The following is a 26,564-nucleotide window of genomic DNA, read 5'->3' as shown; positions in this document are numbered from 1 at the left end:
GCTCATCAACGCTGTGCGAGAGCACAGATTCCTGTACGATAAACACAGCCGAGACTTCAAAAACAGAAGCAAAAAGGACTTCGCATGGGAAGAAATAGGACAGTTATTCGGCCTAACCCGTAAGTATGCCACGTTTTTTAGATGTGCTGAGTTAGTGTTGTTGTAGCATGCATGATGAGGGCAGCTTGTTTTTCCTCAAGAGCGCGTGCTCATGTTTACATACGACGAAAACATACTGCGAACTGTTTTTCCTTCGATCGCTTGGCATTTGTCCCTCTTTCGCTTGAAATGCGGGAAGACGAGACGTGTGTTTTCACGTTCGCGAGACACGTGTGTTTTCACGCTCGCGACTCGCGAGACACGTGCGTTGGCTACCACGAGGACTGTTTACTCTCGCCCGCCCCCCCTTTTTTTCTCTCTCTCCCCGTGCCCTGTCTTTAACGCTTGCTCAAGTGCAAGTTATTACTACACACGTTTGTGCGCACCCAATTGCGTTACTTCGGCGCCAACACAAAATGTACACACTCTGAGCATACACATGCCATGCAGCGCAGTGTTCTAGAGAGAAGCAAAAAGGTCACTACTTCGAAGTAGGAACACTTTGAGCACAGTCAGACAAAACAAGCTGAACGCACAGCCTTTCCTGAATGATGGTTATTTTATTTGCAGATATATTCATGATGTTTTTATCTTCCAGGCACCCAGGCGGAGCAGAAGTTCAAGAACTTAAAGGATATTTATATGAGAAAAAAACAAGAAATAAAAAATAAACAAAAGAGTGGAGCTGGGGTAGCAGATATTCCCACCATAAAATGGCCACACTTTGAATCAATGATGGCACTGATGGAGCCCTCACCACAGCCTGCACTGTGAGTTGAATTTCTAGGAATTTTTTTCTGCTATGGGAATCATTAATGTCAATTCACCCTATTGTAATCTCTGCCTCGGTGCGATGACCAGTTGTCCTCAAATCTGTGCATGTTATCAAGCAGCTATATTTGTTCTCCTGAGAGTGGACCATAAAAAGCTGAACTACATAATTTTTTTTTCCAGTCTCCTTTGCAGTACAGAGGATGATATAAGGTGAGAAACAATAGGCAACTAAAAGAACATATAGTTTTCTGCAAACAAATTTCACAAGCAACTGCACTTGGTCATGCAGAAAGTCCATTGTGGTTATCCTGGTGTGAAATAATTCCGTTATTTTCTTTTCAGCTTCAAATTATCTGCTGACGAGGCTGGTGAAAGGTTAGTGACCAACAGGAGTCTTTTTAGGCATAACTCCAGATGTATGCCGCATGGTGTGGGCCTGCCAAGACAGCATGGAAATAGACATGATAAAAGGACCGATGATTGAGCGGTTGAAGGAAACACTGGCTAGCTTAGACACAAAAGTTCAGTAGGAGCTGAACTTTGAAATTGGTCTTGTATAAGCTCCTGCCATTAGTGAAAACAAGAATAGAGGGTTTTAGGGAACAGTGTTTGAAATAAGCAAATCCTGTTGCAGTTACTTATGAAGCATAAACCTCAACAATAAGGAATGCAGCTACGTTTTAGGGAAAAAAATCTATGGTGCCTTTGCATAAACTGTTGTCATGCTGCTACATATTCATCCTTGATCTTTGGTATTGCAGCTTCACGCAGGCAGTCGAAGGGCTTCCGGAAGCACTGCCTCAGGCGTCTGGCTGTGATGTGGAGGGGGAAACCTGGGCACAAGAGTAAGGAAAAATTGAAATGCTCTGATAGATTTTCACATTCTTGTAAGCCACCTACTTCGCAGTCGGTTGTGTGTTGGTATAAATTACATGTGTAGAAAAAGTGCCCTAATGATACTCGTATTGCAGATGCAGTCCTGATGTGTATGAGCCAGAGGCTGCCCAGCTGCCGCCTGCAAAACGGTATGTGTGCAGTTTCTGGCGGAACAGATAGTTAGTTAAACAGGCGTAGCAAGACAAGTTCTTTCGTATAATGCAGAAAACTGTGTGTTGCATTGTAGGCCACGGATGTCACAGAAACAAACAGCAGAAAACCCTGGGTGAGTTTATAACCTGTTTATTACTGAGAGTGTACATGTTTTTGTTCCTCAAGTTTAAGGAATTTGCAGCAAGGTTCATTGTGAGACTGTGCTTAGTCTGTTGCTCTCTCTTGTCCAGTCTCTTTTGCTCAAGATTTCCTTCAGTGATGTTTCGTGAACTGACTCACTAGTTAAGTTTCCACTACTCTAAAATGCTTGGTCTACAGGAACGCAGGTGACGAAAACATCTTGCAGGCATGTGTGAGCCATTTGTCAACAATACGGGAGCAGCGAGAAAGGCAACAAAAAGACGACATTGCACTATTCTGCATGTTGTTAGACTCCCGCCTGCGACGCCTGCCACGTCAGGTAGCCGAAGACTTCATGCACAACATCGAGATGATGACATACGACGTGATGCGGCAGGCTAGAACTGAAGTGTAAATAGTTGGTGGTGTGCTTTTATTTTTCATGGTACTACCTTGATGGAAAGAAACGCGAACAACCCGGCGCCAACAAGCCCTGCTGTTGGAATTTATTTTCATTGTGCTTTTACCTGGGCGGTACGAAAAAGATGTTAGAGTCGTCCTAGAATGTATCATGGACGAGTCTAGGGTCTTTTTGCTATCACCGAAGAAAAAGCGCGGTGAAAAGAAATTGAAAGAGGGGAGCGTGTTGGCACCAGGTTGTTTGCGTTTCTTTCCATCGAGGTAGTACAAATAGTTTTCTACAAATGAACGTGCAATATCTACAAAGTCATTTTCTAGGTTCCTTTTTTATGTGTTTCATTGTACTCTAATTTATAATACTGAAATCAGCAAATCCTAATTCAGATTTTATTGTATTCAACTGCAGAAGTTCATGTTTTTAGCGATGTCTTACATGATATGACTGAAGTCTGATATTTCTGGTTCCCGTTCCATCAAAGCCCGAGTTGCTTTCGGGAATGAAACCTCATAAACGCTCAAAGCAGTCATGCTTTGCGTAAGGTTGGCTGTAGAATTGTTGAGGTATCACAGTCGAGGTGTCAGGGGTTTGACGTCCCAAAGAAACTCAGATTATGAGAGATGTCATAGTGGATACAGGGATCAAACATGCATCTTTTGAGTCAACAGTCTGGCACCATAACCACTGAGCGATTGTGGCTATGTGACTACCCTGAAAAGTACAAATGATTGCTGCGATTAAATGGCCCACATAGCAATACTGAAGTGCCTAGTATTTATTTATTACTCACAGTGCCTTTGTCAAGGCATTACAGTGAACGGGGAAGAATAACACATTTCACTGTTCCTGTTCATGCTCCTGTTCATTTTTTATTGTGATATTTTTATGTGATATTTTAAAAATATGCAATTGATAAAAATTACAAATGGCTTTTTACTTGCATAAATACATGTGCAATCTTCAGCTTCAACCAGTCACTTCTCATGTTACTTGTGCTTCACTTATAGGTAATCTCACTGCATGCATTCTTGTGAAAGAAGCTCATATCTTCCCTGTTCATGTAAATGTACAGTCTGTTGCAAAAGCTTTCAGTCTGCTGTGCCATTCAAAGCAACGGTGCAGAGGACTGTAAACCTTTGTTACAGACAGTACATATTTTTTTATTAAGCAAAAGATCATCTTGCAAGTATTCATTGTATAAAATAAAAGTCACCATTATTCAACCCACCTTCAGTTGTGATCACCAGTGACCATTGCATGCTGCCATGGCACTGCACCAGCCGTGACGAAGTGGTGCGTCAGCTTGTCACGCACTTGCTTGGCATGGCTAGGAAGAAATTTCACTGAAGTTATATTTCATAATCTCCATAAACCAAGTCCAGTGCTGCATGTCACACAGTGCCAAAATATTGCGAGCCTCTGATGTGTACCATTAAACTTGGGTTTCTAAAAGTGGGTTATATAGAACCCTCTAGTTTGCTGGGCTATTTTTTTTCCTCTCAGATTTTCTGCATATAAAAAATCGAAACAAATTACATGAGGTTTAGTAAGTTGAACAAGTATGATCGCCAATGCCAGACGCCTACAGTAGCACACTGACAAGTGTGCTCCTGTTTTGGTGATGCGTATAACGCGTATAGTGCAAGGCTCGGTACAACTCGCTATAGTATAACAAACCTCGTACCGTGTTGCGTTGCAGCCTGTGAGTCTTTGTGCCTTGAAGGCCAAGCTGGAGTCATCGTCCCTCCAGCTTCCAGGAGAGAGGCGCCCCTCCCAGTCTTCAGTGTCGGCAGAGCCTGGCGGGCAGTACATTGAAGAGGATTCTGCGGACTCTTTAAGTAGATAGTTGTGCAGCACTATGCACGCACCAACATATCTATTGATGTTAATAACTTTCGCCTTAAAGGGTCGCCGCAGAATCCTCCACCTCTGCGCCAGGATGCCAAACGCATTCTCTATAATGCGTCGTGCCCGGCTAAGCCGATAGTTGAAAATTCGGCGCTCATATTTTTCCTGCAGCGCAGCTTCATGCAGGGCTGAAGACAAGAACAGGAGAGATAAAGTACAGAGAACATTTTCATACACTTCTAGGTCATAAGCACTGCACTGCAAGACCAAACGGTCTACTTTGTTGCACGGAAAGCATGACCTTGAGGCCTTCAGTGAAGCTGAAAAGTTTCAAGTGTGAAGAATACTGAGGTTCGTGCTACTGTTTATAGAAAAGTTACACTGCACATGTTTTGTTATTTTCCGGTACCCCTCTATGGCACACCTGGAGCCACATTTTTGGAATGTGATTTTGGTGTTCTTGTTAACAGCGCAGTCACTGGTTTACAGAAATGAACCACAAACCTCCTAGTTAGATGGAAAGGTGATATTGCAAAGCCTGAGCTGATGAATTCGTGACATCCAACGCAAAACTGTCAGCATGCTTTAAACTGGCCTACATTACAGCCTTCTTGAAATGGTAACATATGACAAACATTGATGAAATCAGGCATGCAACATTTGGAGAGCAAAAATATGGAGAATTTGGATTATGACAGATGCACACTTCACTGCCTGATCATGCCAGTGATTTAGCTCTTTTTGTCTTAAGTGAAGTGAAACTTCATATGTAGACCTCTACCTCGTCTTGGATAAGGCCTCATCATATATTCTTTCAGTGGGAAGGCCTCGTCCCCGACGAAGAAGTATGGCAGTGGCCCCTCGCTGCCTACAGGCCTTGCAGTGGGAAAGCCCCACTCGCCTCCAGCGATCTTTTTCTGAAGCGTTGAGGAGGCAAAAATTCCCCCATCAGAGTCACTGCCAAAATGCCCCATTTCAATGTAGAAGAACCTGCATGAAAAATAGTTTGAAATTCAGTGCAGATATATAGACTAGCAATGAATATGTGTGTTTCTGACAACTGCTGTTTTGAATTGGACCTGTAAGTTATGTTTTAAAGGTCACACCATGATGCAGTTGCTGAGAATGTGTAGTACTCAATAATTTTATGCATGGATTGAAACCCAAAGTGCTTAAACGAAATGGTGCCCTATGCATGGCATCGAGATTGATCATGTGTTTTGTTCACCGCTGTCTGATAGTCAGCAATCATGCAAGCCTGTGGTGGGTGTTATTATTAAGAAGGTGTCGCTGAACTGAACTTTCAATATGATTGTCTCGCCACGAGTTGGCATTTCTTAATTCATGATGATGAGCCTAGTGTTTTTGCTGCTGACACTGCTGCTTCCGCTTCCTCCCAATTTCCATGCATCTGTCGGTCTGTGTATTTATACGCTCACGCATTAAACACAATCATTTGGTAGTTGGTGCTTGTGTGTCTGTTCCTTCTTCATCTCGCCTTTTTGCTCTGTATGTGTCTAAGATGAATTGAACGTGCCAAGATTGTTGTATAATAGAGGGCCTTACCTGTAATGCGCATCACAGACAGCAAGCAGTGACTTGCTGAATGAGCCTTTATAATTGTGATTGGCGCTTCCAGAATTTGCTGGGCATTCTATAAGGACGTGCTTTCCGTCGATAGCACCAACACAGTGTGGCATCTGCCACCTCTCCTCAAAGTCTGCCGCAACCTGCAGAATAAATTTTAACGGCTATACATCCATATATCAAACTGAATTGCATTGGTCACTTACTCATTGTTCCTGTGCCTGCAGAGCACAGCAGCAATAGCATAATTATGATAACGAAGCTTACCTTTATCCACTCATCTGCTGCCTGTGGATGCCTCAGATAGAGTGGCTTCAGCACATCCCACAGTGCCTGGCAGACCGTTGCCACAAGGGAGCATGCAGTAGACCTTCCTAATAAGAAGTTAAAGGATAGCTCCCTTAGGGTTTGACCCGTGGCCAGGAACCTGCCGAAGCAATGACATAAAAAGGTTGAACAGCATAGATATTCGCTTAACTATGAAATTGATTTACACACCACAGATGAACTATTCATCCTTGATTATTTATAATGAAAACAATGCTCACTACTATGCAGCATGAGCTCATGAAACAGATCAATTCAGCAAGCATTCTGTTATGACATGGTCAGAACTAAAATACTGTATACATGCAGTACATGCAAATAGAGTTTACCATTTTTCTAGCAACGCGAGTTACCTGATTGTCATGGCCAAACGGTCAGCCACCGGAATCGCACTCCTGAACCTGGTGTCCTGCACAGTTATAGAACTTCGCACCAGATCCAGGAGTGTGTCGAATGTCCGAGGCGGCATCCGGAGAAAGCTGCAAAGTGCAAAGGAGAAAAAAGAAGGATTGAAGAAAAAAAAGGTTGCAAAGTTCTGCCTTGTGCCACGAAGAGAGAAATGAAAACTTACTCTCTGTAATACTCCTCATCGTGCGCCCGCAGCTGCGGTAGCAGGTGGCTTGCGTGTCCGGCCGCTTCCCGCGATCGGAGACAGGGCCGGACCCACCAGCGACGCCGTTGCCGCTTTTTCTGTGCAGTACGCGCGCGCGCTGCAAGAGCTCGCGCGGCCGCACAGCACATCAGAACGGCGACGACGTCTTCCTCTTCGCTCATGTCATCGCAATACATATTATAAAAGTACAGGAACAGCACAACAGACAAGCACGAGCGATCGAGGGTCTGGCGCCAACAAGCAGAAGACAGAGAAAGAGCGCGAACGACGTCATTCCCGATGGTTCTCGTTTGGAACGAGAACGGAACGGGAAGGCGACTCCCGTAGTCGCTTTTCAAGTGTGAACACCGGTGTTGTTGAACTGCGCTGTAGTCGCAGGCGACTGCTGGTCGCGCGACCTCTGCGACTCGCAAGTGTGAATGGGCCCTAAGAGCAACTGCGTGTTTCCCTCGATGATGCCTTCTGCGTCTTCGAAATTTCTTGCACAGACGGGGACGATGACGCTGGACCGGGGTGGGATGGTTAGTTCTTCATCGAGAACACTGAGGGCCTTTGACTGCTCTGGGGTCGTTTTCGGAGGTAAAGCTTCGTCCGTCGAAAGCGTGATGGACTTGGACTTGAGGTCGATGACTGCGCGGTGCTGTGTTAAGAAGTCCATCCCCAGAATGACGTCACGGGAACATTTCTGAAGTACGACGAATACTGTCGGATATGTGTGTCCGTTGACAGTCAGTCTCGCAGTGCACCTTCCTGATGGCGTGATGAGGTGTCCGCCTGCTGTGCGTATCTGCGGGCCATCCCAAGTCGTCGTCACTTTCTTGATCCGGTCGGCGAAGGAACCACTCAGCACGGAATAGTCAACTCCCGTGTCGATTAGAGCAGTAACGTTTCGGCCGTCGACAGTCACCTCTAGATCGGAAGTCCTTGCTCTTGCGTTGCACGTAACTTTCGGCGTCGGGTCACGGCTTGGTCGGTGATTGCGACTGCGGCTGCAGGGGCTTGTCGATGTCGGTGGCCTGGGGGTCTCTAAGTTGCGTCGTGTCATCGTCGGTGCGGCGTCGCCGTGAGTTCTCGTCGTTGGAGGGTCTTCGTTTTTTTGCCGGGAAGCAACCTCACCTCCTAAGGTTGCTGTTTTCAGTTTGCCCTACGGGGGCTGGGGGACCTTCCTCGCACAGCCGCTGCGTAGCTGTGGCAGGGCGACGTGAAGCGCGAGGCTCGCGGCGAGGGTGAACGGGAAAATCGGCTCGACACGTATTCGTCGCGGCGCAGGTAGTCGTCGATTTCTTGCGGATGTTGGCCGAAGCGTGGTCGTGGTGCGTCAACGGCGAATCCGCGAAGACCGATGCGTCGGAACGGGCAGTGACGCAGGACGTGACCGGCTTCACCGCAGTGGAAGCACAGCGGACGGTTGTCACGGGTTCTCCAGGCGTCGCATTTTCTTGGGCCCGAACGTTGTTTGTAGGTCGGGTGGGCGGGGCCCGGAGGGCGGCGGTCCAGCACTGCTGGCTCACGTCGAATAGGGCTTGGGGTGGCACGTCGAGGCGCGGGCTTGCGTACTGCAGCGACGTAACTCATGGCTGGAGCTTGAGGTTCAGTCGTGGCAGAAGGGGAGCCAAGCGCATGCCGCACTTCTTCACGGACGACTTCCGTCAGGCTCGCTACTTGAGGTTGTGAAGATGATGGCAGCAGCCGGCGTAGTTCTTCGCGGGCGATTTCACGGATGATCTCCCGCAAGTCGCTGGTTGTAGTCGTCGTGTCCGGAAAGCTGGAGCAGACCTGCGGTGGTCGGTTGTACTGCCTTGTGCGGGCGTCCAGGGTCTTCTCAATCGTTGACGCTTCTTCGGCGACAGTCTTGGGCGGATTTCGTACGAGGCCAGCGAAAAGAGACTCCGAAAAGAGACAGACGACTTGGCGTCGCAAGAGGCATATCGCTCATTTGCGGCATGGAAAAGCCGAAGTACTGGTCACGAACTTCAGCGAAGAATACCGACACCTCAACAGAGGCACTACAATTGCGTTCTTGGACGAAGCAACTGATTTACTGGACGCCTTCATCATCTCCGACGAACCTGCAAATGACAGCCTAAAGCAAGACCATGCTCCCACGTTCGCCATCAACCCAGCATTACCCCGGGACCGACAAGAGAAAATCACCCTTCTTCTTCAAAGTTACAGCGAATGTTTCGCCTCGTCATCAAAGGTGCGACAAACGACGATAGCCAAACATCGAATTATAACCGACGAACACACCAGACGTCTCCGCCAAAGCCCTTACCGTGTGTCGCCGCGAGAACGACAGGCCATCCGGGACCAAGTGGAGGAAATGCTTCGCGACGACGTCATCCAACCTTCGAAGAGCCCATGGGCGGCACCGGTCGTTCTAGTGAGAAAGAAAGACGGTGCTCTTCGATTCTGCGTCGATTATCGGCGACTGAACAAGATTACGAAAAAAGACGTCTACCCCCTCCCGAGGATCGACGACACTCTGGACAGGCTCTGCCACGCCAAGTATTTCTCGTCGATGGATCTCAAGAGTGGATATTGGCAGATTGAAGTCGACGAAAGAGACCGGGAAAAGACTGCCTTCATCACACCGGACGGACTGTACGAGTTCAAAGTCATGCCATTTGGACTTTGCTCCGCACCCGCAACTTTCCAAAGGGTAATGGACACAGTGTTGGCAGGCCTCAAGTGGCAAACCTGTCTCGTCTATCTAGACGACGTTGTAGTCTTCGCAGCGAGCTTCGAGGAACACCTCCGGAGGCTGAAGGCAGTACTTGACGCAATCAAGTTATCCGGACTTACCCTGAAACCTGAAAAGTGCCGGTTTGCCTACCACGAACTATTGTTTCTCGGCCACATCATCAGCAAAGACGGCGTGCGCCCCGACCCGCAGAAGACAGCCGCCATTGCCAATTTCCCGCAGCCTCATGACAAGAAGGCGGTCCGCAGATTTCTGGGATTGTGTGCTTATTACAGACGCTTTGTGAGGAATTTTTCGCGCGTCGCGGAACCTCTGACCAAGCTCTCCAAGGCAGACGTACCATTCACATGGAATTCGGCACAAGCGGAAGCCTTCAACGAACTTCAGCGTCTCCTGCAGTCTCCACCGGTGCTAGGGCACTTTGACGAAAACGCCGAGACAGAAATCCATACCGACGCAAGCAGCTTTGGTCTAGGCGCCGTGCTCGTCCAGAAAAACGAAGGAGTCGAAAAAGTAATAGCATATGCAAGTCGTTCATTGTCGAAAGCAGAAGCGAACTATTCGACCACTGAAAAGGAGTGCCTTGCGATCGTCTGGGCTACATCGAAGTTCCGTCCCTACTTGTATGGACGCCCGTTCAAGGTTGTGAGCGACCACCATGCATTGTGCTGGCTGGCTAACTTGAAGGACCCCTCTGGCCGTCTCGCTCGATGGAGCTTGCGCCTCCAAGAATTCGACGTCACGGTGGTCTACAAGTCTGGGCGAAAGCACTCCGACGCTGACTGCCTGTCACGAGCCCCTGTCGACACGCCGCCAAAAGACGATGACGACGACGCTTTCCTTGGACTGCTAAGTTCCAGCGACTTCGCACGACAGCAGCAATCTGATCCTGACCTACAGCGCCTGCACGAGTATCTTGAGGGGAAGTCTCCTTCACCTCCTGCCCTCTTCAGGCGTGGACTATCGTCCTACTGTCTGCAACAGGGAATCGTCGTGAAGAAGAATTTCTCACCGAACAAGGCCGCCTACCTTCTCGTCGTCCCGAAGAGCCTTCGGGAGGAAATTTTGCAGGCTTCGCATGACGAACCAATGGCTGGCCACCTCGGGTTTACTCGCACCCTCCGCCGAATCCACGAGAGATATTACTGGCCTCGTATATCCTCCGACGTCGCGCACTACGTTAAGAGTTGTGAATGCCAACGCCGGAAAACGCCACCGAAAAGACCAGCAGGGTTCCTGCAGCCGATTCGACCGCCATCAAGACCTTTCCAGGAGGTCGGTATGGACCTACTTGGCCGCTTCCCAACATCAACGACGGGCAACAAGTGGATTATTGTGGCGACCGATTATCTCACCAGGTACGCCGAAGCAAAGGCCCTCCCGAACGGCACAGCAGCAGAAGTCGCCAAATTCTTCGTCGAATCCATTCTTTTACGACACGGCGCCCCCGAAATACTGATAACAGACAGGGGGACAGCGTTCACGGCGGAGCTAACCCAGGCCATTCTGCAGCACAGCCATACAAGTCACCGGAGAACAACTGCGTACCATCCGCAGACAAACGGGCTTACAGAACGCCTCAACAAGACCATCGCCGATATGCTTTCTATGTACGTAGACGCAGAACACAAGACATGGGACGTCATTCTTCCCTATGTGGTGTTCGCCTACAACACCGCTGTGCAAGAGACCACCCAAATGACACCATTTAGTCTCGTCCACGGGAGGGAGGCCACGACCACACTCGACGCCATGCTGCCCGACGTTACCGACGAAAGTAACCTCGACGTCGCCGCCTACCTGCAGCGCGCAGAACAAGCTCGACGACTTGCCCGTGAGAGAATACAAGACCAGCAGTGCACCGACGCTACAATCTTCGAAGACGCGCAATGCAATACCAGCCAGGCGATAGAGTTTGTGTTTGGACGCCGATTCGCCGCCGCGGACTGAGTGAAAAACTTCTGCGCCGCTATTTCGGCCCGAACAGGATTCTTCGCAGACTGGGTAATCTGGACTATGAAGTCCTCCCTGACGGAGTTACAGCATCCCAGAGACGCCGCACACGCTCAGAAGTTGTCCACGTCGCCCGTCTGAAGCCTTACTATTCGCGCTAATGACTCTTTGTGTTTACATTATGAGTATTTATTTTGTATGCTCTGCATCTTTATGTCCGTTATCCCTGTTTTTAAGCATCGGGTCGATGCTTCTTTAAGGGGGGAATAATGCCGCGAAGCTTGCTTTTCGTCTCATCTTATCGCAGCAGGCACGCCGCATTATCAATTTTCTGGGATGCGAGACGCGACCAGAGTTATCTCGATTTTTCCTAGCCTCGCGCAAGTGTGCCTACTATGTAATGCAGGCTTTATATTCAGGCTTTTGTAATGCAGTCATTTAAGGAGCACACGAAGGCACTCTCTCCCCAACAGTATAGGTCGACACATAAAACTGCAATAAAAGTGACAAAAGAAACGTACTAGGGAACAGCAATTTATTCTGTGGGCCAGTGCCCTCCAGTACCATGAACTCTCATAATGAAGCAGTTCACCCACAGGAATTTTTAGGCTGTTTTCATCCACAGTTGGACAGCAGCTTTCACGTATTGCACTTGCAACACATTGAATGCTGAATATTAAAGTTGCTTCTTTGCAGCAGACGAACCACTACTGATGCCATGCTGCAGGTCTTTGGTGCGCTCATGTAAGAGAGAGCCAAACAAACACGCACAATTAGTTTAGCTGTAAGAGAGGTTCCTTTCCTTGCAAAACCACAGTGCAAAGATGAATGCACTGGTTATGTATGTGCCCTTTCTATCTCTATCCTTCAAAGCTGGCCTGTATTGCTAACTGCATTTTAATGACAGAGTCACTATTTTCACCTGACTCAGCTTAAAGGGACACCGAGAACAACTCTATTGTTAGCAAAATCCAATATGTGGGCATTTCAAAGAGTTGTTTGTCCAGCAGCAAAAGACTAATTTATTGCAGAGAGATTTGGATTCTGAGTTCATAACGATTTTTCCACCTCTCTGACTCAAACTCTGGACTCTCTGGTGATGTCACCTCCAAAAAGTGGCGTGAACCATGACGTAAATGCGGACTCTGTGGTTGTTGACTGCAAGCGGGGCTAGCAGCAGCCGAAGTAAAAGCAACCGCCGGCCAGACGTTGAAGGCATCTTTTGTCTCTTCGTTGACACCAGCAGCTGGTATGGATCCCGTTCCCAATAACGTTTTCGCAATAAACTCTGTTAGCTTCGTCCTGCATTTCCCCAAACTTAGCCCCAGAGAGTGCACAGGACTTAGAAAACTGGACTGCCTGGATACCAAGAGTATTGGGCACTGACGAGTTGGCAGCAAACGAGCTATTGCCTCGACCTGCAGAGTGCGGTCGTATGTTACTGCCGAGTCTCTTTCTCGACAGTGTCGCTCGAACCTTGGAACCCTCGTGTTCAGTAGATAGATGGATGTCGTTGCATGTGCCGTCCCTAGTGCCGCTAACCATGCGCTCCGTGGAAAGAATCTGAAGGGAGACTTCTTGTGAGCACTGCGCAGGTGCGTTAAGTGGCGGCTGTGATGTGTCTGCACTGTTGATTGACAGGAATACAGTAAAACCTCACTTGCAGGAAGAAACATTATTCAAACCACCTCATTTTGAGAAATGTAACTGCTGAATTGAGGGAAAAAAACATTTATTGACAATTTCACTTTATAAAAATGCCAATTGGCATTTCTTGGCACAAGTGCTGAACAGATCCTATTCCATAGCTCGCTGAATTCAGTCTGCGTTCGCGCTTTCTTTAGCGCGGAAGGAAATTCGTAATGCGTACAGTCCGTCGATGGCAGTGACGAAAGTAACCAAAATCTCTGCCTTGCAATTTTCGGATGCTTCACCCCTTCGCTCCCCAGTACTGTGGGAAAGCCACTGCGGCAGCTAATTGTCGCAGTGCTGCTTTTTAAGCTGCATGTCCCAGACCCGGCGAATTCATATACAAGTTCATCGCTGTAGTTGATAGAAGCATCGCCTCGTTTCCCTTATGCACCGCAAAGAAACCTCAGCGTTTCTCCTCTTCATATTGGGACCCTGCAGAAATACCCATTGCGAACGCTAGCACGCAGTTTTTATTTTTTGTGCTTGATGGCGGCGGTGGTGCTCCGCCTCGTCGCATTGAGACACCGCAAAGAAGCCACCACAGTGTGTGACTGCCGCAAAAACGTCATGTGCCCTCTCATTCGGCCCACTTGTATGTTTGCACATGTGCGCTTGGTCAATAAACGTATTATACGAGCACAATTTGTCAAAATATTTAAGGGCACAGGGTAAGCCCTATACTTCCCATGCATTTTAGGCCATGTTGAGGTACATGTTTCTAACTAATAACAGTAGCCTAATAATACATATATCATTGTTTGCCAAATTTTGTGCTCTTTTTACTGAACTAGAATATTTGAAATGTGTTGAAAGTTCGATTTTTAATAAAATTTTTTCCGGTAGTACTCAAATCGGGCCTTTCTTTGCGCATTTCAAAATTCATAACAGAATAACTGCTCAGTGAAATTGCTTAATTCTAGTTCAGTAGTTGGCAACACTTATGTAGATGATTGCAAAAAAAAATCGGCCGTCTTGAAAGGCATTGGAAATAATGGTACCTTTGTAAGAAAAAACACTGTTTTGAGATAATAGAGCGTAAAGAGAAAAAAGATGTGAAAAACCATTTTTTATTCGCAGAAACGCCTCCATAGTAATTGGTTTAATAGCCCCCTGCTTCGTAGTCACTGTCGCCGTCATTTTTTAACTTTTCGGCTTGTCGTTTTGACTGTCGGGCCTTTTTTGTAAGCTGTCGTGTTGCTCGGTCCGCAAAGTACATGCGCTTATGGTCAGCTTCCCTCAGCCACTTGATGGTGTTGCTCCCTGGGTTCAATCCACACGCCTTCAAAACGTTGGCCCGTGCGATGCTACCATCATTAAATGAAAGAACAGCATCCAGTGTTGCCATCCGTAGGGTCCGAAGCCTAACAAACACATTCTTTGGCGCGCGTTCCCAAACAACATGGTTGAACGACTCATTTGCATTTTGAGTTCGCCCATGCAGGCACTTCTCTAGGAGCTCAGCCTTCGATAGCTCCCTATAAATGGGTTTGATAGCCTCCAAGACAGATGCAGGCAAACTCTCCTTGTGGAAAAATGGCTTGCCCTCTGACTGACTTCTGTTGAAGGCACACCACGTATCAGGTCCCTTTGGGCAAAGTCCATGGCATGGGTCATCGTCTGTGGCCGATAAGTGGAAGAAGGTTGCCCAAACGGCCTTTCGCATTTCATCCAGGTTTCCTACATTTCTTCTGATGTGTACGTCTGGAGCTTGTCTATTACTGCATCAGTCAGTCGGCCTCGGCCCGAGAGGCTCTTTCCATCAGAGAGTTTTCCTGCTTTGTTTCCTTTTTTTAGCCTTCGTAACCTTGTGCCCATCCTTTTTTGCACGTGCCCTATGCACTCAACCTTGGATATTTCAACGGAATCACCATATGGCATTTGTGCCTTCACAGCCATAAAAGCCTTGCTGTCACCATCCCCAAGGTATTTGACGTATCGAACGCCGTGAAGCTCCTCACTCCTGCCGAAAATTTTCAGTGCTCCTGCGACTTCCATCACCGCTGGTGCCTTGGTAGTTGCTTTGGCACACCTCTCTATGAAGGGGGTCACTGTTTGTACCCTTGATGCTGCACTTTGGACAACGTTTAGACAGAACCTCCACATCCAGCACTTTCCCAGAGTCTACACTGGTCGCAGAGACTATGCCGTTATTGGAAGTATGGCCTCGCTTCTGCCAGCTTCCATCAAGAGCAACTGCGATGTCTTTATCCCCCTCATTCAGCTGCACAGCTTCGTCAGCTGCCCTTTTCATCGACTCCTGAGCAGCAGCTTCGATGTGACCTAGAAGCTCTTGATTGTATTTCGCAAACTTTGTCGGCGGCTTAGGAAGGTTTAGCATAGCACAGAGTATATTTCCTGCAGCCATTCCCTTACCAATGGACCTCAAGGCATACACTAACCTGAGGTTGGCTTCATAGAGGCCAGAAGTAGTTTTCTTCGACGTCTCAAATCGTTGTGCGGCACTACACACTTCACAGTTCAAACTGTAAACGCTTGCTACACCTACCCGTTTTGTCACAATTTCGATGAGCTCAACACTTCCACCGCACTCTCTGCACACACAAATCTGTGTAATTGCGGCACAAATGCCGTCCATGTCCATTAAGGCATATTGGCTGCTGCTCTGTAGCACATCCTCTTCCTGGAAGCAGAGAAAATCTTGAAAGCTTCGATGTCGAGGAGCTGGCGCGTTCGGCGTTCGGGATCTCTTTCGGTCGTGGACATCCTTTTGCTTTTTCACGATGAGCGTAGCGGTTGCCGTGAAATTCACGCCTGACGAAGGCCTTCTTTGCCCTGGGCATCTCAACTTATCAGCAGCAACCAACACCGGCACAATTTACAATACTGATCGAAAGGGATAGCACTTGGACGCAACCTGAAGGTAAGTTCGAACAGTACATTTTCAAAGCGAGAGGCCTAGACAAGGTAGTGTCCAGCGTCATTGTATGACCACTACCAATGCTAATGACATGTTGAGCCAAAAGCTGGAACAAAGAAGGAGCCAAAGGAAGAGGAAAGGCCAGCAGGGTCTCCATGGCTGCTGCATTTCCTGCGGCATTAAATAAAGGTTTAACAAAACAAAAGCAAGCAGTGTCCTGTGCATCCTGTCGTTTGTTGCTAGGAAAGAAAAACATGCACTAGATAGAGGTAATTTATCATTGTTGGTAACAACACAACATTCCTAGCTATAAAACTTGAATAGCCTGCTCTGTACCTAAGTTTGAACATTAAGTTTGAACATTCCATGTTCATACGAAAACAAAGGGCCACAATTTTGCTGGATGTCCAAGGGACAGGGCGGACATGGGTGGATGAACTGCGACGTGTCGCTGGCATTGCGTCGAAGGAATCGGTGTAAGGGAGGCAAGTGGTAGTAGGAACAGAGAGGACCACAGGAAGACACCGGTGCACTCCTGTCAACAGCCCCAGGAACTTGGCAGCAGCAGGAAAAGCCATAGCCAGGACCCGTCGACGACATCCTGAAACGCCGTAGGCTTAAAGGGGCTCCGAATAAAGTTTTGGCATGCCTACGATGTTAAAGGGCGCTGGTCACAAATATCCTCCGGCTAGAATTTTTTTAATGCGTTTTGTGGAAGCTGAGTTATCTGTAGACAAAATTTGAATTTACGCATCTTTGCACCTTTCTCTCGTCACTTTTTTGCGTGCTGAAATGTTGGCACGCCTCTGTCGGTCCCACCCACTCGGTGGGAGAGGGGGCGGAGACTCTGGCCGCGGCCATGGGAGGTGCGTGACGTCATGGCAAACCAATAAAAGACCTTTGCTGCTGACGTAACGAGCTTGGGTTTCGGGCGAACACGCGGCACCGCAAATTTTAAATATATTGTAAATGACTGGTCCGCTTTAGAAGTACTGTACGCGGCATGAACACTCTGTGGCCTGTACTCTACATAATGCAAGGCGCTATTATAAGCAAGCTCAAATACGCTTTTCAGGAACCTTTTAATGCAGCCAATCCAAGGGAGCCTCTCGGCAGCACGATCCCTCTGCCCATCGGTCCACAGGCATAGGCTGCAGAGAGTCTTTCATTTTTATTCTTTTTCATTCCTCACCATAATTTATGTCCATCGGCTGCCACCTCCACGATTGAATGGGGCGCAGTAGGCTTGCATCGGTGGTTCAAGGGAGGTCCACGACAGCACGGACCTAGTGTCCGATGGCTGCCACCTCCATGATTGGATCACCCGACCTCCGCTGCGCTGTCTCCCTTCACAGCTCGGCGACACCACGGGTTCCCGAGAATCCGCAGGGACATTCCCGCAGGGGGATGATGGTGAACAGTGCTTCACCACGGACCCGAGCACCCGCGCTTCGCCATGCGTGGCATCGCCGTGTCCGGGGAAAAGGGGTTCCTGGTGGTTGAGCCAATGCCGAGTGTTTGGACCTGTAAGGCCCCTCGGCGAAGGCAATACACCACTTTGGCCCCAGCTTCCTGTAGACGGCACCTCCGGCCTGACCCGACTAATGGGAAATCTGTACGCCTTTTCCTATCCTCTCCTCTATCTTTTACTTTCCTACCCCTTTCGCACAACTATCCTTCCTCCTACTCACTTCGTATTTCCTGGCAGCGAGGGTTAAACCTTGTGTGACCAACCACCGTGAGTTGCGCCATATTTGATTATAGTTAAGGTGTACAGGTGGCGTGGGCAGGCCTTCCTTGCAAATTCCTGTCTCGTCGCTTAGTTAGGCTCCATGGTGCGTGACTGGCACCATGACCGAAAGACTTAATTTTTTATGGCTCCCCCACTTTAAAAACAAGATCGCTTTCTCAAAAGAGGGCAGAACAAGGAAGACGACTTCTTTCAAAAAAGAAGAGTAACTTTTCCAAAATATCACGTGATCAACAGTGAAGAAGAACATAAGCAGGCAAGAATAATATTCCCCTTCCTTGTGTCAATCTGCTTGACAGAAACATTAGGCATTGGCTATAAGCTCTAAAAAATGGCCAGCGGCGATTTATTGCTTGAACTGTCCGACAATGTCCAACACTTTAAGTTCTCCAACCTAACGTCCATAGCGGAAATCCCTGTCTCCGTGACTTCTCATCACTCACTTAACACTGCCCGAGGCGTAATATCCGAAAATGATTATGTTCACATCACCGAAAAAGAAATGCTCGAAGGGCCCACCGACCAAGACGTCATAGATGTCCACCGAATCAAAATCCAGGACAATAAGGAAATAGACACCAAACACTTGATCCTTACGTTCAACACCAGCACATTGCCCAACACAATTGACGTGGGATATTTGAAAGTTAATGTAAGACCATACATACCCAACCCTCGCAGATGTTTCAATTGTCAAACGTTCGGCCATGGCTCACAGAGTTGCCACGGTCGCAAAACTTGCGCAAAATGTGCTTCGAATGATCACCAGTCTGATGGATGTGACGCAGCCCCGCACTGTGCAAACTGTGAAGGAGACCATGCTGCATACTCCAGGGCGTGTCCGTCCTGGAAGAAAGAAAAAGAGATAATCACCATAAAAACAAAGGAAAACATTTCATTTAAAGAAGTGAGAAGGCATTTTGCGCTTACAAACACATTCTTTTTCACAGCAAAACAAAACTTCGCTAATGTGGTGCGCAGGGGCGTAGCACCACACAGCAATCCGGCACCTGCCAAGGCCGCTTTCACAGAGCCTATGGCAGGGCCATCGAGCCCCAGGCAGGGTCAGCGAAAGCTGCCCTGTCATTGCCAAAGCAGGGAGAGCCGGTCCATTGGTCGGCATACCGCAGGACTTCCCCTGTCAGGAGAGGCCTGAAACTAACACAACCGCAGCTACGTGGTCCTCCAGCAGTTCTGGCAAGGTGATGGATATAACTCCCAGTCTGCCTGCTTTGCAGCGGCGGAACAGCTCTCTTGAGCGAAAAAAAGACAGGCCCCTCATAACGGGCCCATATCTATGTAAATCCCCTTTCATTTCCTCTCAAAAACACAAACATTAATTCAGTGGAATTGTAGGGGAATGCAGAATTACAGTGACATAACACATATTTTAGGGTGAAAGTTACCCATAGTTTTATGTTTTCAGGAGACCAATCTTGGTCCACAACATGTGCATGTCCTGAAACATTATCAAACTTTTAGACGCGATCGAGAGCAGGCAAATCGACTCTTGGGAGGCGTCGCGATTGTCGTTCAAAGCGGCGTCCCTGCTCAAGAGATCAAGCTCATTACAAAACTTGAAGCGGTTGCAGTCAGCATCATCACCTATAAAACACTAACAATCTGTTCAGTATACATTCCTCCACAATTTGCATTAATAGCCCATGATCTACAAGAACTGATAGATGAACTTCCAGAGCCATATCTGGTAGTTGGGGATTTTAACGGCTACTCCCCTTTTTGGGGAAGCGAGCGCTGAGACTCTAGGGGGCAAACCATGCAAGATTTTATTCTCAGAAACAATATGTCTTTTAAACACGGAAAAGGCCACATACTGCTCTCCAACTTCAGGCACTGTGAGCTGGTTAGTTTGTCTTTTAGTTCTCTATCTGTTTTTAACGATTTTAAATGGGACGTTACTGACAACCCATATGGCAGCTATCACCTTCCTGTATTAATAGTTTGACATCAGCACTAGAAATCATCCCAACTAAACCGCGACATTGGAAGCTGCATTTAGCAGACTGAGAAATTCGAGCACAGGCCAATTTAGAAAATATAGCTTTAGAAAACCTCAGCATCAACGAAATGTTCCCGAATTGCATAATTACTCCCGTACACTTAGCTGTTCCTCAGTCTTCAGGAGTGGTGCGGCAAAAACACAATGTGGTGGACAAAGGAATGCAAGGAAGCAAAAAACAACAAAATAGAGCTTGGGGCAAATTTCGCAGATACCCTACACATAGAACCTCAAGCTCAGTACGTCAGTCACAGTGCTGAGAAAGCCTCATGGCAGAGTTACATTTCATCTGTAAGCTGTCGAATAACAAAAAAAAAATAAGATTAACATTTGTCCTTGAACCCCGCGAACTTGATGCCCATCAATGCGGTTATAAAAGGGATGCTACACAACAGACCATTTAGTTCGCCTCGAAAACAATAAGAGAAGCTTTTATACACAAACAGCACTGTCTTGCCGTTTTCTTTGATATGGAGGAAGCGTATGATACAACCTGGAAGTTTGGTATCGTCCGCGACCTTGGCGACCTAGGTATCCGCGGTAGGATGTTAAACTGACTTCCTTTCCGACCGCTCATTTCAAGTACGCCTGGGATCAACTCTGTCCAGGAGCTTCGTTCAAGAGAATGGGGTTCCTCAGGGATGTATTTTAAGCACGACATTGTTTAGCATAAAAATGAATGCCATAAGTAAAATAATCCCAAAGTCCATCCTGTATTCAGTGTACGTTGATGATCTTCAAATAGCTTGCACATCCTCAAACGTAGCAACATGCGAGAGACAAATACAGTTGACAATGAATAAACTAGTGACATGGGCAGATCACTACGGTTTCCAGTTTTCCACACAGAAAACAGTAGCCATCCTTTTCTCGCTTAAACGAAGCATACAAGCTGACCCTTTTATACACCTGAACGGAACACGGATACCTGTCAAAAAAGAGCACAAATTTCTGGGTACAACTTTTGACAAAAAACTCAATTTCCTGCCTCATATAAACGCACTTAAAAAGAAAGCCTCCGGATCCCTAAATATACTCAAAGTACTGTCACGTAAACGTTGGGGTGCTGACAGGACGTCTTTTACAAATTTATCGCTGCATGGTACGCTCCACCTTAGACTACGGATATATAGCTTATGGGTCAGCGAGGCCTTCATACCTGAAACGACTAGATCCAATACATAATTTAGGTTTGCGTCTTTACTCTGGTGCTTACAGAACGTCAAACATAACTAGTCTTCATGTAGAAATCAACAAACCATCGCTTACAGATAGACGCACCATGCTCACATGCTCATACATTTTAAACATCCGTTCACTGCCCAAACACCTAAGTTGCCCAATAGCCGCAAAGTGCCCATCTAGAACACTGTTTCACAACAAACCACTCGCTATCAGGCCACTCATTCTGCGTATTGAAGAGATGTGCCAAAACCTCGGCGTACTAGATACATTACCTAACATTGCTCGGAGACGAGATCCACTGCCTGCATGGTACAATTTTCCTGCAATCTGCGATCTCACTCTTACACAGTTTCATAAGAAACAAACTCCGCAACAACATATAGTACAAGAATTCCTTGCACTGGAAGAAAAGTACAGTAGTTTTATACAGATGGTTCAAAAATGGACGTTTACTTAGGAAGCGCAGTGGTCTGAGGGAAGTCGGAGAAAACAGTACGACTTCCACAGTGCTCATCCATCTTAACTGCGGAATGTTACACAGTCTGTGTGGCCATAGAAAAAATAGAAAACGAAAACCTTACCAACAGTATTATTTACACAGACTTCCTCAGTATACTTACAGCTTTTCACTCCAGAAATGCAGTCACTCCAATTCTTGGTGACATCATGCACAAGATAGCAACAGCCGCAGCTCGAGGACAAAACAAAGTTCTGCTGGGTTCCCAGTCATGTCGGAATAAGTGGCAACGAGAGGGCAATTACTGCACTGCTAAAGCTCGTGGGAAGGAAATAAAAGAAGTAAATATACCTTTTAAGCATTGCATAAACTTGGCACAGCGTGAATTAAGAGAAAAATGGCAGTCGGAATGGAACGGCGAAGTGAATAATAAACTACACTTGGTGAAGCCAGTTTTAGGTGAATTTAAATCATGTGCACCAGGAACGTTTTAAGGAAGTTATTTTATGCCATCTCTGGATAGGTCACACGCACCTTACTCATAACTTCCTGCTAACAAAGCAAGGGAAACCTATTTGCGAATGCGGAGATGATCTTACGGTCAATCGCATTTTATTTTCATGTGTGCAACTGGAAACACTGAAAAAAAAAGTATTGAACTCAATTTTATAATGAATGCATTCCTGTTCATCCAGCACTGCTCTTAGATGATAATGCCATTGTTAACATACATTCTGTTTTTAGCGTTTTAAAAGAAGCAGCGGTGCTTGAAAAACAATCTTGAACCACTGGTTTGCTCTAATACATGATGCACCTCAGCCGCTTTCTCATTCCTGAGAAGGCTGAGGCTTTTTATTTCAGATTCAGACCATTTTATTTCCTTTCATTTGAAAGTGGAAGACGAGGCAAAAGGCATGGAGCCTGACAAGGCCTCGACTCCCCCATCTTTAGTTCGGAGCAGTCAAAACTTCAATACATTTGCAGGGATTTCTCCTGATGAAACGGTGTACACATAGGCATAAAATAAAAAGTACATATGAACACAAAATGCTGGAAACTGTGTGCTCGCAGAGGTGCGCTGCCTTTTGGGCCAATAATCTGGCTGCTTTTCCAGATTTTTGTTTGTAGCAGTGCGCTTTGCTGCAGATGGCTGCTTATCCGGAAATTGCTTTAGCGCCTGTCTTATCTCATGGACTTTCTTTATCACGAACTCTTCTTAAGCTGCATCGCCTGATTCCTTGTTCGCTAAGTCTGGTAAAGCAGCTCCAAGCAAAGTACGGATGTTTTCAATAGCACGACTTTGCGGCTCAGGGATTGCATCAGCCTGGATGCTGTCGAGAAGTGCCTGGGGCTCATCTAGAGCGAATGAATCATTTTCTGTTGAAGTCGAAGGAAGAGCTGCGCCTTTTTCAGTCGATCCCTGAGCGCTTGAATTGTTTTTTTCACGCTCCCATTGAGCAACTGCATGCATATGCTTACACAAACTCAAGTGCTGCTTGTAATCCAAGAATACACATTGCAAGGTGTGGATACATATGTTGCATTGTTTGCAACTGTAGCTGCACCCTTATCATGGTATGCTGCCCTTTACTACAGTGTGCTTAAACTCTTGCAAAGATTGCGACTGCACCAGCCACCATCCATCAGGTGATTCACTCGCGCCAGATTGAGCGAGCTTGACACCTGCGCAGTGCTTCTTATAGCAGTCTGCTGTCCGGTGGCTTGCCATGGGCCTCACATGTGAAATGAGCTGCTTGATGAGCCGATCGTTTGTAAATTCCAGTAAAGTATGCAGCAATTTGTCCAGGCGCTGGCATTGCTTTCTTCACAAATAAACAGCCTTTAGCTCATTGTGCATAAACTCTATGTGATTGTTTGTCGTGAGGCCAGTACCTTGCCTATAGCAATGCGCCCACTGCTCATGACGCTTCGCATAAGACTTTTTGAAATACTCCACAAAGTCTTTGCACTCCCCCACAGACTTAGCCGCCAGAAATTTTTGAAGAAGAGCCTGAAATTCTGGTACGCTTGGGCAAGCCATCAAAGTGCACAGAGTGTCTGACCAGTTTATTTTCATCGCCACTAACTTTGCTAAGTTTGGAGGTCCAACTTCATCTTATGTGCCAGGTGCAGAGCAAGCGTCTCCGAGGGATCCCCATTACCTTTTGCCAAGCATTGCAATATGCTGCTGCATCGTCAGACATGAAGGCCTCACAGCAAAGTGCCTGACCAATACTATCTTTTATTGCCTGAAAAAACCGAACCATAGTTTCCTCCGATGTGCTTTGAGAGAGGAGATAAGCACAAGGTATGCCTGACCAGTCAGCCGCAATTACGAGCACTGTCATGAGCAGAAGCCCATAAGAATTCGTACCATGCGTCGTGTCAACACATACAGCCTTGGTGCCATAGTGCAGAAGCATTTCCCTTTGAGTGCTATCATAAGGGCTATGTTAAACTCCTTGATGTCTTTTCGTGAGAGCAACTCGTTATCAGCATACAACAGAGCTGAATCTGTGCTTTCCTTTAGATCATGGATCCACATCTGCATACTGACAGTCATCGGGATCTCTTTGCTCCTCATTTCCAATTTGGTACTTGTACTTTATGTTATATATATCTTTCGTAGTCAAAGTATGGAGCCTGTCCAATGCAACTTCAGCAAATGAGTGTGCATCTGCAAGAATCCTTCTAATGGGGACTCCTATACCGAGCTTTTGTGCTATGGCAGCCACTTCAGCGGCGGACAAGCGCAGGTGTGTCACACTCTTCTCATGGCCATAGTGCTCGGCCTGGTACTCAACGGTTACCTTTTCACCATCCTGAGTGACAACCATACCAGCAAAACAATGTTTGTTGCATTTCACACTGCCCACTGCCTTTGGCTGCCGTTTACCTTGTCCATGCACAGCTACTCCGGTACGGTGGCACTCTAGGTACCTCTTTGTCGCTCCAGAGGACAAACGCGTCACCCCTCTCTTTGCGATGAAGTGCGCTTGCTCCTTCCTTTCAGTGTTTTCCTTGAAATTCTGCAAAAAGAAAATATATATATATATTTATGCAGAGACCACACAATGAGTGCATTTGATCTGCTATGTTCACAACCATTTACATGACATTCTTCAAGCCTTAAGGCAGCCAGCTGTAGGCTTTGACCAAAAAGCGGAAGTTAATCACTCTCTACACGACACAGCTACTAAACGACTGCTCAGACTACTTTGAAGACAGCACATCGCCACGATGGCTCGATAGTTACGGCGCTTGGCTGCTGACCCGAAGGACGCGGGTTCAATCCCAGCCGCGGCTGTCGCATTTTCTAGAGGCCAGTCTACTGTGTCTGACGTCAGTGCACGTCAAAGGACCCCAGAGTGTCCCTGATAGTCCGAGTCACTTTGAGATGGTAAACCTCCATGAACGTAAAACCCAAAACACTACCAACACTTACACTTCACTACTGTCGCCAGCCTAAGCTTTAAAAACGGTTCAGTGCACTTTTTAAAGCAGGCGTCATGCATTTTACGAATCCAGCAACCTGTAAATAGCCTACGAAAGATCAACACTAATCCTGAAAGGGCACATTATTACGGTATACCACCTACCGCTGTGTAAAAATCTTGAAGATTACCATGCCCAGTCTTCAATGTGTTTAGACTGCATGCATTTATTTCAATTTCACTTGTCTTTCATTTCATGCACCAGAAAGACCACTTCCGATATAAGGTGAACAGTGGTGCTAGTTGATGCATGATATACTGGTGACAACAGCATCTAGAGGATGGAGGATAAGGGACACAGCACGCGCTCTGCACAACACAGCACAAGGGCTTCAGACAAACCTTCCCTGTACACAAGCTAACATATTCCTTCATGCGTGCATACACAAACAAAACCTAAGAACATGTGATTCTTTCTCACCTGCAATGGAAGAGAACTGAACCGTGCTGCGTCTCGCCATAAAGCCATGCTCCTGCTCGTGGTGCTGCAACAGTTCACGACGGTGGAGAAAAGCATTACAACAGAGGTCACATGCGAAAGTTTTCTCACGAGCTGATGAGCTCGCAGCTTCGGGGTGCTTATTTCGCACATGGCTACTTTGGGATTTCAGAAAAGCAAATTCAGCTTTGCGCACAGAGCACAGATACTTATCTCGCGCTGGTGACTCAGCAGGTGGTGAATTTGGTCCTTCCATTCCAATGAGGCCACGAGGCGGCAGGCACAATGCTCACAGCACTGAAAAGAAAACTTTAAACAAAGGACGCGCAACTGCACTGACAACAAAACGTAAAACAAAGGGGCGCAACTGCACTGAAAACAAAGCGTAAAACAAAAGACGCGCTACAGCGCGCGCGCTACTGCGCGAACTCGCGAGTGGACAAGAGCACTGAAAACAAGACAACAAAGTACGCGCAACTGCGCAAACTGGCGAGTATAGAACGAGAGAATGTGACCCAAACGCAATTGGCGTAACAACTATCAAAGAATCCCGGTGCACCTCAAGCGCAATTAACGGCGATGCCCTAGCCCATTGTCCTAACCTAGGCGAGGTAAGTAACCTGACCGCGTAACGGCAGTCGGCGTGTCTCTGCGGTCCGACAGATTCAAATCTGTGGCTTCTGTGCCTGCGAAATGAAAATAGTCACGTGATTTGACACAACTAATAACAATGTACCAACAAATTCAATTCACATAGAAACAGAACATAAAAAATGTGTTTATAAAATTCATCAGCTTTGTACTGCAATCATATCCAAAATTTTTATTTAAATGAGAAACAAAAACAAACAAATGTTGCTAGGGACAGAGAATTCTAGGGAGGAACCAGAGCTAGAGACTGGGCCTCTTCGATTTTCTACGCTCGGGCGTTGGCTCGGGCCAACGTACATCAGAGCTTTGATATCAGCCGTGATGATTTCTTGATTGCTTTATAATTATTGAGTGAATAGTCGGACAATGCGAAGAGCCTGTGCTTGTACATATTTAACCAACTGTGTGTAGCAGCCATAAATTTTGCTACCTAGACGTTTCAGTGTCATGCAAATCATCACGGCTGATATTAAAGCTCTGATGTACACCTTCCACATGTGCGTAG

The 26,564-nt window shown here is 47.0% G+C and overlaps 1 protein-coding gene and 1 long non-coding RNA gene across 6 annotated transcripts; one reads left to right on the top strand and one right to left on the bottom strand.

The window, feature by feature from the left end:
* The first annotated feature begins 741 nt into the window (after nt 1–741).
* Nucleotides 742–2,559, top strand: LOC144132236 (uncharacterized). Of its 2 annotated transcripts, XM_077664492.1 has the most exons (7): nt 742–869; nt 1,054–1,083; nt 1,216–1,248; nt 1,635–1,718; nt 1,845–1,898; nt 1,997–2,035; nt 2,242–2,559. In XM_077664492.1, exons 1-7 carry the CDS (start codon nt 742–744, stop codon nt 2,456–2,458), a joined length of 585 nt encoding a protein of 194 aa, XP_077520618.1. In that variant the 3' UTR covers nt 2,459–2,559. The 2 variants fall into 2 exon arrangements, with proteins under 2 accessions (XP_077520618.1, XP_077520617.1); XM_077664491.1 differs by lacking the exon at nt 742–869 and having other exon boundaries at nt 902–1,083.
* A 9,669-nt stretch (nt 2,560–12,228) lies between these two features.
* LOC144132237 (uncharacterized) lies at nt 12,229–26,097 on the bottom strand. Of its 4 annotated transcripts, none has more exons than XR_013314728.1 (3): nt 25,391–26,097; nt 17,256–24,504; nt 12,229–16,664 (listed from the first exon to the last, which is right to left on the bottom strand). It is a non-coding gene; the product is annotated as an uncharacterized LOC144132237 (long non-coding RNA). The 4 variants fall into 4 exon arrangements; XR_013314727.1 differs by having other exon boundaries at nt 12,229–18,659; nt 18,744–24,504; XR_013314729.1 differs by having other exon boundaries at nt 12,229–18,659; nt 21,472–24,504.
* Nucleotides 26,098–26,564: the final 467 nt, after the last annotated feature.

Source organism: Amblyomma americanum, chromosome 5, assembly GCF_052857255.1.
Source record: "Amblyomma americanum isolate KBUSLIRL-KWMA chromosome 5, ASM5285725v1, whole genome shotgun sequence".
Classification (NCBI taxonomy): Eukaryota; Metazoa; Arthropoda; class Arachnida; order Ixodida; family Ixodidae; genus Amblyomma; species Amblyomma americanum.
This window is presented reverse-complemented; position numbering and strand designations above follow the sequence as displayed.